General features: G+C 38.0%; 1 protein-coding gene across 1 annotated transcript in view; it reads right to left on the reverse strand.

Moving 5' to 3' along the window:
• TRIM24 (tripartite motif containing 24) overlaps positions 1-16,059 on the reverse strand; it is a 66,027-nt gene that overhangs the window by 13,728 nt on the left and 36,240 nt on the right. The window contains exons 4-11 of the mRNA XM_075503176.1: positions 15,014-15,146; positions 13,587-13,703; positions 12,306-12,420; positions 11,473-11,619; positions 8,240-8,357; positions 4,567-4,832; positions 3,759-3,923; positions 2,030-2,209 (exon numbers count right to left, since the gene is read on the reverse strand). Of these exons, the coding sequence (XP_075359291.1) occupies positions 2,030-2,209; positions 3,759-3,923; positions 4,567-4,832; positions 8,240-8,357; positions 11,473-11,619; positions 12,306-12,420; positions 13,587-13,703; positions 15,014-15,146 (1,241 nt within the window). The remainder of the gene's footprint in view (positions 1-2,029; positions 2,210-3,758; positions 3,924-4,566; positions 4,833-8,239; positions 8,358-11,472; positions 11,620-12,305; positions 12,421-13,586; positions 13,704-15,013; positions 15,147-16,059) is intronic.

Raw genomic sequence — 16,059 nt, forward strand, 5'->3', positions numbered from 1 at the left:
TTCTTTTGACATGCTCACATTACATACTCTAAAAAAGATAATAAGCAATACACAAACTACCCATTACTCCACTAGTATTTAACAGGACTGGAAGAACCTCAAAGGACACTCGATTGCATCTCTCCCACATCCTTTCTGGGCAGGGGCCATGCATATTGACTCAAAATGTGAACAGCAAATCAACACTTGTTCTTTCTACCCACAGCCCAGGCCAGACAACTGAACTCTGTTTTAGGGGCTCCCAAAAGGCTTTTTTGTTAGGTTTTTTGCAATACAAAAGATCATATTTTATAAGAAAATAGGTCACCTTGGTATCAGTTTTCTCAATTATCCAGACACCTCACAAATCCACTTATATCAACTGCATTGACCACTGAAATTTCTGTTTATAAGCTAGACTTATCCTCAGTGGATGCAGAAGCCTCTGCTAGGTCAGCATATTTACAGTGATTTGGGCCATGTATCTTAATAGCATAACCTTAACCATATACAAGTGGAAGAGTTCATAATAATACTATGCACAAAAATCAGTATGCTAAAATGTCTCACAGACTCAGTAGTTTTATGACCATGTTGTGTAGTTCACCTTTTAAGCCTGACAGATAATGTGATTCTATACTCTATGTACTCTATTTAAAAAATAGAACACTTTTATCTTAGAGTTTATTGGTGAGAACAAATGACCGGTGGGAGAAACAGGGAGTAACAGCAAGTTATGACTAGAAAATCATGACATTTCAGACATCTATAAGTCTTAGAACACAAAAATAGGCTCAGCAGTTATTTGAAAGAATAAAGTCAACTGACTAAAACTCAAGAGCTCTAACAGGGACCTCCTACAAACATGTACCAATCAGAAGAAACTGTGTGTGCTGGTTTTGGCTAGGATAGAGTTAATTTTCTTCATAGAAGCTAGTATGGGGCTGTGTTTTGGATTTGCGCTGAAAACAGTGTTGATAATACAGAGATGTTTTTGTTATTGCTGAGCAGTGCTTACACAGTCAAGGCCTTTTCTGTTTCTCACCCCACCAGCGAGTAGGCTGGGGGTGCACAAGAAGCTGGGAGGGGACACGGCTGGGACAGCTGACCCCAGCTGACCAAAGGGATATTCTATACCATATGATGTCATGCTCAGCATATAAAGGTGGGGGAAGGAGGAGGAAGGGGGACGTTTGGAGTGATGGCGTTTTGTCTTCCCAAGCAACTGTTAGGCATGATGGAGCCCTGCTTTCCTGGAGATGGCTGAACACCTGCCTGCCCGTGGGAAGTAGTGAATGAATTCCTTGGTTTGCTTTGCTTGTGTGCGCGGCTTTTGCTTTACTTAGTATACTGTCTTTATCTCAACCCACGAGGTTTCTCACTTTTACTCTTCTGATTCCCTCCCCTATCCAGCCAGGGGGGAGTGAGCGAGCAGCTGCATGGGGCTTAGTTGCTGGCTGGAGTTAAACCACAACACTATGAAAGAGAAGTTTAGAAGCTTAAGAAAAGATGATCTTATGATGCTCCTTCTACCACCTGCTCACAGGCATGTTAGAGGATATATGAAGAAAAGAAGTACCAAAAGGAAAAGTTATAAGGAATATATCCAGTATACCAACAATTAATACCTATCTAAGATAGCCCTTTCAATTACTTCAAAATATATTTAAAAAATGTTAAAAATTTATGAGAAATACCATCAGCAAACCAGTGCTATCTATGGACACTGGTAAACAAAAGCTAGGCTAACTAATTTTTGTTAATATCATTATGGGGGATGAGGGAAAAATATGCAGCATCCAAATAAACAAGTCCAATTACAATTACAACCTGCAATGTTATTTTCCTTAGTTGTCCTAACAGCTGTCTCCCAGAACAGTTCTGAATATTGCCAGCAACATGTAGGCAATCCTGCATCATTGTCTTCTGGAACTGTCTCGTTTTGACAAACAGAGGAAGAATTTGAGTCTAAAAGGTTTCTACTTTTCGCAAACATTAAGGCTTACTTCAAAATATAATCCATAAAACATTGCTCTTATGTTACACTTACATCAGGAAGAGATGGTAGATTGTAGGAGCTACCCACTGGAGAACTCAAATCTACCACAGGGGGACCGTATGTCTTCCCATCACATCCTACAGCACTAGTGACTGTGGGGCTGGATGGAGTAGATGTTGTGCTGCTTGCAGTTGAAAGGGCAGTTGAAGGTTGTCCACTACCAATCTGCCACTAAAAGACAAGACAATAATCCATAATTCAGCATTATTTTTTTCAACAGATCACATCTACTGCATATACTGGTTCTAACTCATCAGTTAAACAAGCAGCTTAGTTCAGTAAGCTGAATTCAAATATAAAATTCTGATTTACTCTGAAGTTATCTAATTTCAAGAACGAATCTTACAAGACAAGGGAAGATGACAAGTAGCTGAAAACCACGAATAGAAGAAATGAATGTGAATTCTTAAATTCAAAGCTATATCTCGATGTTAAGTATCTATTAATATTTCATGCTGCATTGACAGTGTTGTGGGAGGAATGTAACAGTTTTAGTGAAATAAAAGCATTACAGATAATAGGCTGAATGCACAACTGCTCCAGTGCTTTATTAAGTAAATAGCTATAGTGTCACTTGGACGCCATCAAGTATTTGATGTTGTGCTTCCCTTAACAACTTAAAGTGATTAAGAATTTGAAATGCTGACTGGATCTCCACCCACATATATGTTTAACACCATGATATGAAGTGCACAGTCAAGTCAGACTAAATTTCTTTCTCATTTAGACATATGCAGTTTTCAATGAATTTAATGGAATTTCTTGGCAACCATAGGCAAAATTTGACCCTGCTCAATTCCTTTTTAGTCAGTCATTCTATTTACTGGTTTCTAGTTTCAGAAAGACATTACTGAATAATGAAAATACTTGAAAGAAAGGCTTGCAGACAGGCCAATCTTCTTTTCAGAGGCACAGAATGGAAGTGACTTAGTTTTTGTTACTACAGATTCTCTTAGATATTGTACAGCTTTCTTCAGTTTAGTTGGAATTAGTTCTCTGACATCATAAGCATGGCAAACATGAATGATATTACTCCACTTCTCAGGTCACAGGCCAGATTCATTTGCTTCTTCCCTCCTGACCTCTAGTGACATGATTTTCTCCTTCCTTCCACATACCTAACAACCCATGTGTTAATATGCTTTTTAATAAAGATTTGCCTTCCTGAACATCCAGAAAACTTCTGCCCAGTTCAACTGCTGATTAGCTGGGTATTGATCAGTCTTACTCAGCAGAGGTCCCACAGTTGTGGACTCTCCTCATCTGTAGAAGTTCAGATTTGGCATAGTCTGGAGAATGGTAGCAGCTATAGCTTGTTGGTCAAGCTTGTACCTGGTGCCTAGTGAAGTCACTAACTTCAGGCTCAACAGTGGGATTTTCTGTTTTGTCTATTCACTGATGGTAGCGTGCAGACCACGGCCATGTTAAGTTTTGCATAAGTGGCCAGAAATCACAGTAATAGCAAAGAAGAGAATGAAACACCTACACAGCACACACAGTGGCTCACTTCTGTAATGCTGCAGCTGCTTAGAAGTGTCAAAATGAAATAAATTTGACAGTTATCTCATTAAGAAAACTGTGGGTATCTTGTTATAGAGAAAAATGCAGTCTCTGTTCTAATTGAAAAGCACTCTAGAAACATAATACAAAAGTAAGATGATATAAAGCACATTTGATGTTTTATTTCTACATGGAGAGTGAAAAGGGAAAGCAACTCTACCTGTTTTATAGCTTGCTGTGCCAAGAATGCCATTTGCAATGGGTTGGGCTTTATTGCTTGCCTTGGTAGGTTCTGATTTGGGGGAAATCTCATCTGTTGTGCAGGAAGAGCTGAACCATTGGACTTGGGGCTATGATTCTGAAAATGAATCAAGCGCGGAGGTGCCTGCATGAAAACAAACAAACAAACGATTCTGCAAGTCAGCTGATTCAATGTTCCAGAAATTTTTACCAAACGGCCCTTTTAAACTTCTGAAACTCTTAACAAATTAGATGCAAACAAGTAATACCACACCATTTATCTGAATGATCACACAACACATTGATTTTCAGTGTTAAAAACAAAACCTAGTAGATGGTTTTGAATTATTCTGATATAATAAATGCAGATAGGTCACAAGAGCCAGTGAGAGTATTTCCAACTTTGAAAGTTATATGGGAGAATCACAGTTTTATGCAAACAAGCCTTGGAAAAAAATTAACGACAGATTCACTTTTTAATCATTTGACAGAAATACAAAATGTGTAGCTCAGCACTATATATGGTTGGATACCATTTGATTTTTTTTTAAATGAATAAAAATAGGCTGAGTGCTACCATGTACTTTGCCACACAAGTTTAAAATGCCCATTCAATTCTCAGTAAAGAAAGTGTTCCCTAACCCATCTACATAGCCATGTGCTAAAGATGAAGCTATCTGAAGTGATGTATCTAGACTTAATTTCTTTCTCTTTTGTTATCTTTCTTTACTTTCTCCTTCAGTGCCGTGGAAATAAGAGAGTCTTCTCTGGAAATAGTCATAACTTACTTGATGAGAAGCAGGAGGTTGCTGCATGGCTCCTGGCATTCTTGGGTTTGGTAAACCTACTGGACCTGCTCTGCGTTGAGCTTGCTGTCTCTGAGCCATGACCTGTTGCTGCATGTGCTGGAGTCGGAGCTGAGCTAAGCTTATCTGCGTTGGGAACTTAGACAGCTGGTTTGAAGGTAAGCTGCCTGGTGGCTGTACATTTGTTTCCATCACAGGGCTCTTGGGCATATGTGGTGGGGTTTCTTTATCTTCAATTACCAAAGACCCTAGTTTAAACAAAATAAATAAAATTAATACCAAAATACTGCAGTTAGCAGAAATGCTATTTTTCACAATTAGTTCCTTTTATACCACGCAGTCATCATTCATTATTGTAACGTAAAGAGTGGATAAACATGAGGTAAAGGACTCCATTTATTTTGTTTGTTTCCCTGAAAAAAAATGGTTGCATTTTATAGCAAACTGTCTTGTGCTGCAGCCTCCTCTATATGGTAGATTCTCCTAGGAAGGTGTCCTGGCCCCTCCAAAAGAGCAAGGGAGCGAAGTTTCAATGTGAAAGAGTATCCTTATCCACTCATCTGATCAAAAGATTTAACTGTATCATAAAACTTCAAGGTATTGTGATCCTTTCTGGCTTCTGAGGCAACATCATGGAATACTCAAATGATACTCTTGGTTGCTACACAGCACCAATTCTAGGATGTGATGGGCACCTCCAGGAGACGTTTTATCTCTCTCCACTGACTTAGAAGGAAATTTGACTAGACAGGTAACTTTTAGAGATTAATGCTGGGTGAGAGATTTTATCTGAAGAGATATATAATGTGATTACATGAAACTCTCATGTAAAATTCTGGCTACCTCATCCAAGAAACATGAATTCCAACTAGAACGGAGTTTGATCTGATTCAAGGGAATAGCACACTGTTTGTACAGGAAAAGTCAAGGACACTTTCTTTGTTTAAAACAGAGTGAAGTAGGGAAGCTATGGTCCAAGACCAAGAGTTTAAAAATTCCAGTGCTCTGTGGAAGGTTGCACAACAGCTTTTCAATACAAGTGGCAGATAGACACCTCATACTCCCTTCTCTCCCAGAGATTTAGGGCTGCTTCCCAGGAGAGTTCACCTCATGAGGTGAGTACACCACATGACAGTTTGACAATCCCTGTTATAACAGAACTTGAAACCACCCTCTGCCACTTCTCATATCCATCAGTCTCTGTGGATCCTGTGCAGTCTAGCCTGGCTCATTTTGGGGTAGATCACCTGAAGGAGGAGAAAACTTCTTGCATTTTATGTTCCTCTTTTTCATCCCAAGAGCTGAGAAGCTATGCAAGTAGCATCATTCTAGTCCCCTATCTAGACATAGGCACAGAGGGAGTCTAGGCCAGCCAACATACTGTAGTGCAGAGCAGGGCAAAAAGCTAACATCAGCAATACTATTTTCATATTGACACTTGGTAGTTTTGGTGTTGCATACATTTTAGTTATGATTCTACCACATCAGTCATTAACAAAAATATTAAATATGCTAAACAAAATGGAAAAAACCTACCAACCTATTGCCTAATACCCATTATTAAGCCTGTAACAAGTCTAGTCAATGTTTCCCATAAAGTGAGCAGAGAAAAATGCAAATTAATAACAGTTTCCCATATACGGCTGTATGAAATATTTCACTAGTCAAAAGAGATCTGTTTTATTTTCTTTCTCTAGAAAAGGAATTACCTTGACAAAGAATGGTATTGACTGTACTACAATCAACTGTCAAACCCATACCACACTTTTATTCTGTTCTCTCCAAGTCTAATTACATCTTCAAAAGTCTTTCCAGACTTAACATCTGTGGTATAAAGCTACTTACCCAAAGGTACTACAGAGAATGATTCCCATCCATTATTCTAGAAAACCATGGGTTATCATACAGTTTGTGAAATTAAAACACTTTAAATGTTGTAATTTTTTTTCTTAAATACATTCTGAAATCCATGAGAGCTATCCTATTAGTGTACAGATGCTATCACACTGTGAGCAACATGCAGCCTGATTAGAATTCAAGCCATTCCCAAAGTAACTTGTTTCTTTACTCAGACTTTATTTTATTTTTCCTTCAGTAGTTCTTAAATCTGGTTTATCTACAGAAATTGAACATGTCTGATCATAAACATAACAGCCTAAAGGTTGTGATTTCTGAAACTAGATAGATAAACGTGATCTGGTTTTATCTATCACTTAAATAGATAAACTGTTACAAGAACTCCTACGCTGATCTATACAGGTGCCATTGCTATTGTAGCACTTTTGAGAATTTAAAGGAACATATTTCAGCAGCTCATTAAATAAACAAACAAACAAAAAAAAAAAGAGCCCCAAAACCAAACACAAGGAAAAAAACCCTCTTGACAAGCATCATCTCAGTTTAGCAGCAATTCAGACATATCACCACACAGCTTGATAGTTCTTTTCTGGAAACTTTCGATTCCTTTCACTTTCGATTCCTTTCCCAAAGAAAATTATTTACAAAGAAGGAACTTGGAGAATTTCCCTGCTACCATCCAGTGTCCTGGTGTGTGGGGAAAGGAGCTTGCTCATCTTAAAGCACTGCCATAAGACATTCTTTCTCTGCCTTTGTAGAGAAACATATATTTCACTTCTCTGTACATTTGTAAAGCTGACTGCACTTTCTGATGAAAAGCAGAAAAGGTCCCACAGATAACTCACAAAGCATTTTGCACATGACAGAAAAAACAAAATGCCCATCAAGCGAACAGTGGAGAGAAAGGAAGTATGACAGCAGTCAAAATCCTAAAAAGACCTCTAAGCTTTAATTCCTGCTCCTAAGCTGATGAGTTCCTAGGATGCTTATCTTCATTAAACTCTGGCTTTCAGGCTATCACACAAGCAGGCTACCTGCAAAGCTTCCAGGTTCTGGGATTCACCAGTATCATAAAACCCTAGCAACTTACAGCTGTAAGAAAAAATGTAAAGACCAGTTTGGAGACTAGATCAACATCTTTTAGGATAATGAAGGTGAAGTAGATTTGCAACTCTGTTAAAAACATGCTTTCTCCTCAATTCTACCCCACAACTTCAGGAAAGACAATCTAAAATTTTGACAGACAACTGTCAAAAAGTAGTGTTCTCTTCCCTGTTCTTCTGTTTTTCTTTCGCTTTCTCCCCTTCTCTTCATCTCAGTTCTCCGAGGCTTATCGTTCAGCATGAGAAGGGAGCAAATGAGGGTTCTTGAACGTATTATCCTGCTTCTATGGGTTTCAGCTTGGGAAGATGGTATTGAAGTAGAAGAAGGGGCTGGAAGATACAGAATGAGACTGACTTCTGGAATCCTTTCTTAGGATATGAAGTATTGTTACAGATTATGCTCCTTGTTTCAGAAGCCAGAAGGCATGTGTATTGCCCAGGAAACTGAAAGCTGCTATTTTCACCATCACGCTTAGCATTCAAGCAAGGTAAGTTTGTTAATACTTTCTCATAAGTATTCATAAATAATACTTTTTCCCATACAACGCACTTTAAATGTCTTCTACAGGTAAGGAAATAAATCTAACAAAGTAAGCCAAGAAATGAATAGTGTGGAGGCTATGTATCTTCACAAAAAGAAAGCTGCTTTCAAAATAGGATCAAGATGCCAAAGGGCTAATAAAACTTTATCATACCTAGATTGAAAATATTTTGAGCCCAGAAGCTAGGATCACAGTGAAACTGGATGGTATTGTTAGTCACTGGTGAAGCATCACACCTTGCTCGGAGAAGATATCGTAGTCGATATGTAATCTAGAACAGGAACAAAACAAGATTTTTTTTTTCCTGGAGCCACAGCCGTGTATCCAAACAGCATAAAAAGTCTTTAAAAAAAGAAGAAGAAAAAAAAAGAAAACACAACCAAAAACCCCCACCCCCCCAAAAAAAACCCCAACAACAACAAAAAAACCCTGAACAAGCCCCTAGGGAACTGAGGTGACAGAGAGAGGAAATTTGTCCAAGCTACAAATAAAAGAGGTATTCTTAACATCTTTCCCTTATTCATAAAGTAGTTTTAAATAGCAATCAACTACAGCCTAAAAAAAAATAATTCCTCTCCCCTGTAGAAATACATACCCTTCCACAAACTTGATCATTACATTCAATGAGATGAACTACTTGCAAGTGAAATACAGACTCACATAACCATCGTTGAGTTTTTTCCCCCCAAACCTGTGTTAGCCCATTCATTCTTCTTTCAAAGAAAAGTATCCCATCCTTTTGGCAACAAGTATCATCACAGGGAATTTTCCTTTGTAACAAACTTAAGTTTTCTTCAGCGAGCCAAAGAACAGATTTTATAAACTTTGCTTTTAAAAACTCTCAGATTCACAGATATTTTCAGACTCTTCCAACTCCTTGGTTCCAAAGGACTGGACTATGACTACATTACACAAGCAGAATACTCTATCAAATGCTCAGTATTTATCTAGTTCCTAGAAAGAAAATATTTTCTTGCAGTTGTTCACTAGAAATATCTAACACAGGCACTAATTTTAGAATAACACACAGCAGATAGAGAAAAAACTTAAGAGTTCAACACTTGTTTTTCTTGAATAATAGATTATTTCCTGGAAAAGTTCAAGAGACGTACTTGGCAAAATCATCTTACCTGTTTACAATGATATTAGTTATCTTTTACATAGGAATTTTATAACAGCTTCCAGTTTACAAGTTTTTTCTTTCCATTTTAGGCAGGTCAGTTTCAGACCAGATACAAAAAACATTTAGCAAGATTTAAGGTTTTTTAATGACCATGGAAAATTTTAAGTGCGTTACTATTTTGAATACAAATTTCCTAGGGTTTCTCTGTACACTACCAGAATCAAGTATACTACACTATAGAAATTCTAGTCTTTTGTCCTGTCACCAATACTGGTTGCACACAGTACTTGTCATAGTTTGCTCCATATATTCCTCCTATTGTGCCCACACATATATTGTAGATAAACTCATGACTAGACTAATTACCTCCTGTCAGTAAGAGTGGTAGCTACCAGTGTTTTGCTCGTGCTAGAGGACTAGGCTGGGAAACTGATGTCTTCCTGCATACTGTTTAGTGAGGTATTTCCCTGAAGTACAGACATTGCCTCCTAGCTGTAACTCTGCATTTTAAGTCTGCTGGGCATTCCCCCCTCCTAGTTTCAAGTGGTTGGTATGCTGGAGCAGAAGTCTCGTGTGCTCCTCTATGCATCACTGTTCAGGAACAGATTTTCCAGATGTCCACAGACAGGTTAGCTACTCAACTCCCAAAGAACATCAACTTACAGCAAAAAATCAGGAGCCTAGAGCTCATCTGTTCTTTTGAAAAATATTTCTTATTTGCTGAGGCTTTATGGGCTAGTCTTTTTCTTCAACTGCGTAATGTTTATAATATTAAGACGCCTGCAACATAACTTGTTTTCTTACTCATATAGCAGAAGTCTTTGTGGCAACACTAAGCAATTATAAACAACATGACTCAGTTTGATGCCCTTTTTCTCTATTCAATTAAAAAATATTACTTGCTGAGGCAGTAGAAGACAGGCCAAATGGATTTAACTATTTGAAGTAAGTTGATAAAATGCAGTAACATTCCATTATCTGCTATAGTCTGCAGCATTTTAATGGGTATCAAAAAAAAAAATCCACCACCAAAAACCAACAACAAAGCCAAAACAGAATCACAGAATCACAGAATCGTATAGGTTGGAAAAGACCTTTAAGATCATCGAGTCCAACCGTAAACCTAACACTACCAAGACCACCACTACACCATGTCCCTAAGCACCACATCGAAACGTCCTTTAAATACCTCCAGGGATGGCGACTCAACCACTTCCCTGGGCAGCCTGTTCCAATGCTTGATAACCCTTTCAGTGAAGAAAAATTTCCTAATATCCAGTCTAAACCTCCCCTGGCACAACTTGAGGCCATTTCCTCTCATCCTATCACTTGTTACCTGGGAGAAGAGACCGACCCCCACCTCTCTACAACCTCCTTTCAGGTAGTTGTAGAGAGCAAACAAAAAAAAAAACCCAAACAAACAAACAAAAAAAAACAAACAAAAAAAGCCCCCACAAAACCCCCCAGTAGGTTCCCAACTAAGCAATGAGAAAATAAAGAAAAAACTTGGTGATCCAGTTATAGGAATTGGAAAAAAAGTATCTAGCACCTTTCCTCAACATTGTCGCAGATTTCTGTCATCAGGCTAGTACAATCGAGTAACCTCTGGAAAAATCATGGTCAGCTTTTTGTTTGTTTTTTTATTTCAGGTTTTTTAGGATTTCTGTTCATGAGCAGTCAGCTTAGTGAGACCACATGCACTCAGATCTTAAGTGCCATTACAGCATTGAAATATGTAGCTTCATAACTGTTTGCATGGACAAGCAAAAGCCTCAGCTTCGTTTTTATCAATTTTTGAAGACTTAATGGAAGATGAGTCTGACAGAACAAAGCAATACATTAATTTTTACATTAAAATGCCGGATATCAGACTCTATGATAAATAAATACCATCTTTCTCTGAACTCAGAAGCTGTAACAAGCACTGAAAAGAACCTCAGTGATGATATAGGACACGTGACAATTTTACCAGTGTTTCATGGCTTCATGGTTTTCACTCCACAGAAAAGGAGTTGTTCCTACTTCTGCAGATATACAACAATTCTATGGTAGTGTAACAGGAGAGAATCATAACCAGAGAGCTACGTTATTAGAAACATTCTGTATTTATGGTTAAGAGAAAAGCATGAAAATTTATATACAAATATTCCAATTAGTAGAAAGTCATTAAAAATCTAATTCCCTAGTATTACTGACACGCACATGCATGTGTATCTGCCTTAACTATAGTTTCTAAGTAAATGGAGCTATCTCCTAACCTTACCAAGCGTTTGCTGTACAGTAGTGCTGTGCTGCTCCCACTGGAAACTGCCCATTTGGAAAAATTCATGACATGTTCCAGCTGTTTAGAGAGACCTGCCACTTCCTGTTGTTGCTGCAGAAGTTTCATCCGATGCTCTTTTGCCAGAGTCTGCAAGTAGAAAAGCAGTTCCAGTCAAAGGATTCAATTTACAGTTAACAGGCATTAGCTTTCATATTTGTAATTCACAATGATCAAGTGGTTTCACTTAGCTCTTCTAAAAAGCACCCCTGCCCCCTGACTGCAGCTATCAAACAGAAAAGTCAGTATACATTTATTCAAGATATCAGGACTTTCTGTGCAGGTTCCCATTTTCTCTTATGACATATTTTCATATTTATGTGCACCTCTCTATACACACACACACTTTTTAAAACACAATTGGAGGTAATATTTTTCCAGGTATCCATTCTATTCTCTCCTTGATTTGATATTGGGTTGCTGAATTTATTAAAAATTCTGATGGAAAGACTTTTCATGCATGATGCATAGAATTATGACTTGCAAAAGCATGGAGAAAGAAACTGGGCTCAGAGACAGCCCTGATTGACAAAGCAGGGAATACAGATAATAATTATAAACAAAACAACAATACCCCCAAAACCCAAACCCTCCTCTCCTCCCCCTGCAAAAACCCACTTGCTCAAATGGGTTGTGTGGGACATCTCTCCACTTTGGAATTGCGATAGGACATGCACAGGTGGCTAATGCTAGAAATGGATTTTATTTTAATGTGAATCCACCCAAAAAAATATTAAGACTGACATTTTTGTTTCTTATGATAGAAATGAAATTACCTCCAACTGATGCAGCAGAGCTTTTCCCTTTTTGTTTATTTCTACCATCAGTGTAAATATGGCAACTTTAATATCCTGTTCCACCTGCTTTTGATTCTGATTCACTTCAAGAATTCTGTAAGTAGACAGTATAGAAAATCATGATCTTTAGCTCACAAACCCACACTCCAAACAGTATAACCCCCCCCCCCATGCTGTTGCTGAGACTACAATATTTCTTGATCATACACACCAATTAATACATACACCATCAGATACTTATAGTCAGGAAAATTACTGGGAGAAATAGAAAGAGCAAGTACCAGTGACCTATGATAAAATTAATTAACTGGTGGCAAATCCTAATGCCATAAGTCTGTAAAATTACTGACATCTGCCACTGATAAAAATTAAATGCTCGTTGTAATTGAAATTCTTGATTTTTAATTGTCCAGCACATTTCTGGAAACGTCCATGGTAATCAAAGCTGTTTAGGTCTAATTTCCGTCTAAGGTAGAATGGCACTCCAGAAACAAAAAACAATAAATAGATTTTCTAATTTAGCTGTTTCAACAATAGTGCTCAAACTCGTAACAGCAAAGCATAATCTTATATTGTGAAAACCACTACTGCTAAGATGCAAGGGAGAATAACCACTTAGATGCAGCAAAAGGAGACAAGGGTGTCTGCTGTTTTTTCCATCTCCACCATCCTCAAAGGCAGGCAAAGAGAGAAGAAGAGTTCAAGTCGCACTCAGCATCCTGTACTGTGTTGAATCTTCTGGGTACTGCCTTTGAACTCTGCTGAAGGAGCAGTTACAAAGGCCTACTGCAGCACACATTTTACAGATTTATTTTTCTCCTAGATTTGTAGTACCGAGTGAATAAAGCTCCAAGCATGAAAGTATTACATAAATCTTCAAATATGTGTCACGAGCATTATGAAAACATGAGTCATAACTTTTCACTTTCTAAGAGTGATCTACACTAAGAAAACAAGTGTGCTGACGGTGGGGAAGAATATAAGACTGCCTTCTACAGTCCTTATTGCATAAATTGTTTTGTTGCACCCAAGCTATTGCTGCCCATTAAGTTGACAGGCTGAGCAGAAGAGTTACCTAGCACAACCAAGCACATTAAACAGGCAACAGTCACTATGGCAAACTGATGATTTCAGAATTTCTCTTTCTGGAAGGATAAAAGGAGGGAGGTACAAAATGCACTAATCTAAACATTTCAAGAAATTACAGTGTATGTAAAATTGCCCTCTGTGTCAGTTTTAACCTCAAAATCTGATACATACCTGTTTTGGATCTGCTTCCCTGTATATTTTATGTACTTAGTCTTCTCCATCAATTTGGTGATTAGTGTCTCAATGATCACTTTCTGGTTTTGAAAAGCTTCTTCTATAAACTGGTACCTGTAGTAAATAACAGTATTTACACATGCAAAAGGTGTGATATACTTGCTAAAAAGCAGAGTGCCTTACAAAAGACTTCTTTAATTGATGAAAGATGCTGCTCAAGTTCAGAATTTAACTGTCCTCATGGAAGTATATGTCAGCAAATGCTGATATATTTTATTTATAGTATATTTGATTTTATAGTATATTTCCTGTAATTTTTATTTTACGTTGTGAGAGTAATGATTTTCATAAATATGAAGGGATACTGCATGACCATAGCCCAGTTTTAGCAAAAGAAAAATTGATGTTGTGCTGTAGCTATCACTTTGTAACTGAAAAGGCACGTAAGCTATTACTTCATGAAAGATAAGGATGTAGAAACAGAAGAAAGAAGAGAGATTGCTGAGTCAGTAGAAGTCAGCAACATTTTAAATCAAGGAACTGAAATCATCAACAATTTGAGGAAAAAAAAAAGAGGTGGCACATTCTGAAAGGGATATAAATCCTAAGAAAAGGAGAATTGAAGAGCAAGACTGCAGCTCTGCAAGAGCAAGGTTTAGCCTGTTCCAAGCAGCAACAGTGGCCAACACTTCTCCACCTATTGATGTTCACCTGGTCAGGCAAGCAAGTTCTTTGGGTGGTTGCATCACGTATAGCAAGCATATTAATATTTAACCTAAGAGTACATCTGTCCCAGACCATTACTGTATGCGTTAGCCAGAAAGATTATTGTCTTGTACTCAGAAGCTGTATATAATCCTACTTTTCATCTTCTGCGGCCAGTAAGAGATGACCAAAGAACAGCAACCCAAAGATCTGAGTGTTGTAAGTAGTGCTCTCAAAGTACAGTATAGCCAAACTTTAGGCTTACTCTTCCTTTTAAAGGGCTCTTCACAGAAAAAATGCCCATTTGCTCCGTTCTGAAATTGTTTGGTAATGTTCTGTTATATAATCATCTTGTTGAAGGACAAACGGAGAAATTACACATAAGTGTACAGTTGCATAACACAGCCCCTGTGCTTTCTAAGGACTCTCTGAAGAGCCGCATAGCAACAAATTCTATCCAAATAACAGTACAGAAAGGTCTTGTGCTTAAGTCACCAGATTAAAAACTGGAAGAATTAGGTTTCATTCTAAACTACCACACACTCATCAGCCACAGTCTTTTGGATACAATCTCTGTTTATTTGTGGGCTTCATTTCTGAGCAGAAAATTTTATTTTGCACTTTTGTCACCTGACTATTCCATACAGCTAGAGCTACAATCAACTTCAAGCTATGGTCCTATAAGCGAGTAGCATAAAACATGTGCTTTGTTTCGATACCTGTGCTCTTTGTGTTCTAGTAACTGACAGTCTCGGCAGGTCAACTTGTCACAGGTTTCACAATACAACTTCAACTGCTCCTTTTTGTGGTAAGGGCAAAACACAGGTCGCTGACTGGTCACACCAACTGCCTCTGTTGAATAAAGGAAGATGTCAGTCCAGTCTCTTGAAATGATTAAAGATTTGCATTCTCCTGTTTTTCCTTACCACATTCCTCACCTAGATGCTAGAAGTGTGTATCAGGCCACCTAATCAAGAATATAACAGCTGTAAGCTCAAACTGCAATGTCACTCTTGATCAAGCATGGAGCTAACACCCTCTCTCATGGAAAATGTCTAGAACCTATTTTACCATAACTTATTAAGGCCCCACAAAGCTATTTACAAAAGGAGTAGCCAGTTCTGTTGCAGTTGCAAAAGACATTTCACAATCAGCAAGTTGCTTTCACAAATGGAAATGAGGAGATTGCTGACTTAATTCATTGCTCTGTCTTCTTTCTCTGTCAAATGGGTGAAAGGGGGTTTGAGGATATCAAGACACAGGCATTCAAAAGTGTAAAACATACAGAATATAGTAACCAGAAGTTGCTAACATCCCTTCAGTACTCCATTCTAAATGGGTGAGAGGTCTCACTTCAGTTTCTAGTGAGCAAATACCAAAGAGTGTAGGAAACACCACCAGATGATAGAAATGAAATCTAGTCTTTAAACAATTTAACCGACAATGCCTAATTTCTTATGAATTAGGTTGGACACTGAGTTCATGAGGATTATATGGCCTGTAATTAAAATTGGCTTCACACTGCAGCCCATCCTTCACTGCAGATCAATAAGGTCTCTTTTCCATACCCATTCATTTACTTATTTTCATGAAACCTGGAAGAAGTTATTTTCAGATCTGTATCCTTCAGTCAAAATTCTTTGAAAATGACCAGCAGACCCAGAGGAGGCCTGAATGCACAGACAGCATTCCTACCACCAAGTCATGTTCAGTGTAACAGTCAGACACTTTTACCTACGACTTTTGTCCTCTCCTGAAAGTACAC

The sequence above is a fragment of the Mycteria americana genome, chromosome 1, assembly GCF_035582795.1.
Source record: "Mycteria americana isolate JAX WOST 10 ecotype Jacksonville Zoo and Gardens chromosome 1, USCA_MyAme_1.0, whole genome shotgun sequence".
Taxonomy (NCBI): Eukaryota; Metazoa; Chordata; class Aves; order Ciconiiformes; family Ciconiidae; genus Mycteria; species Mycteria americana.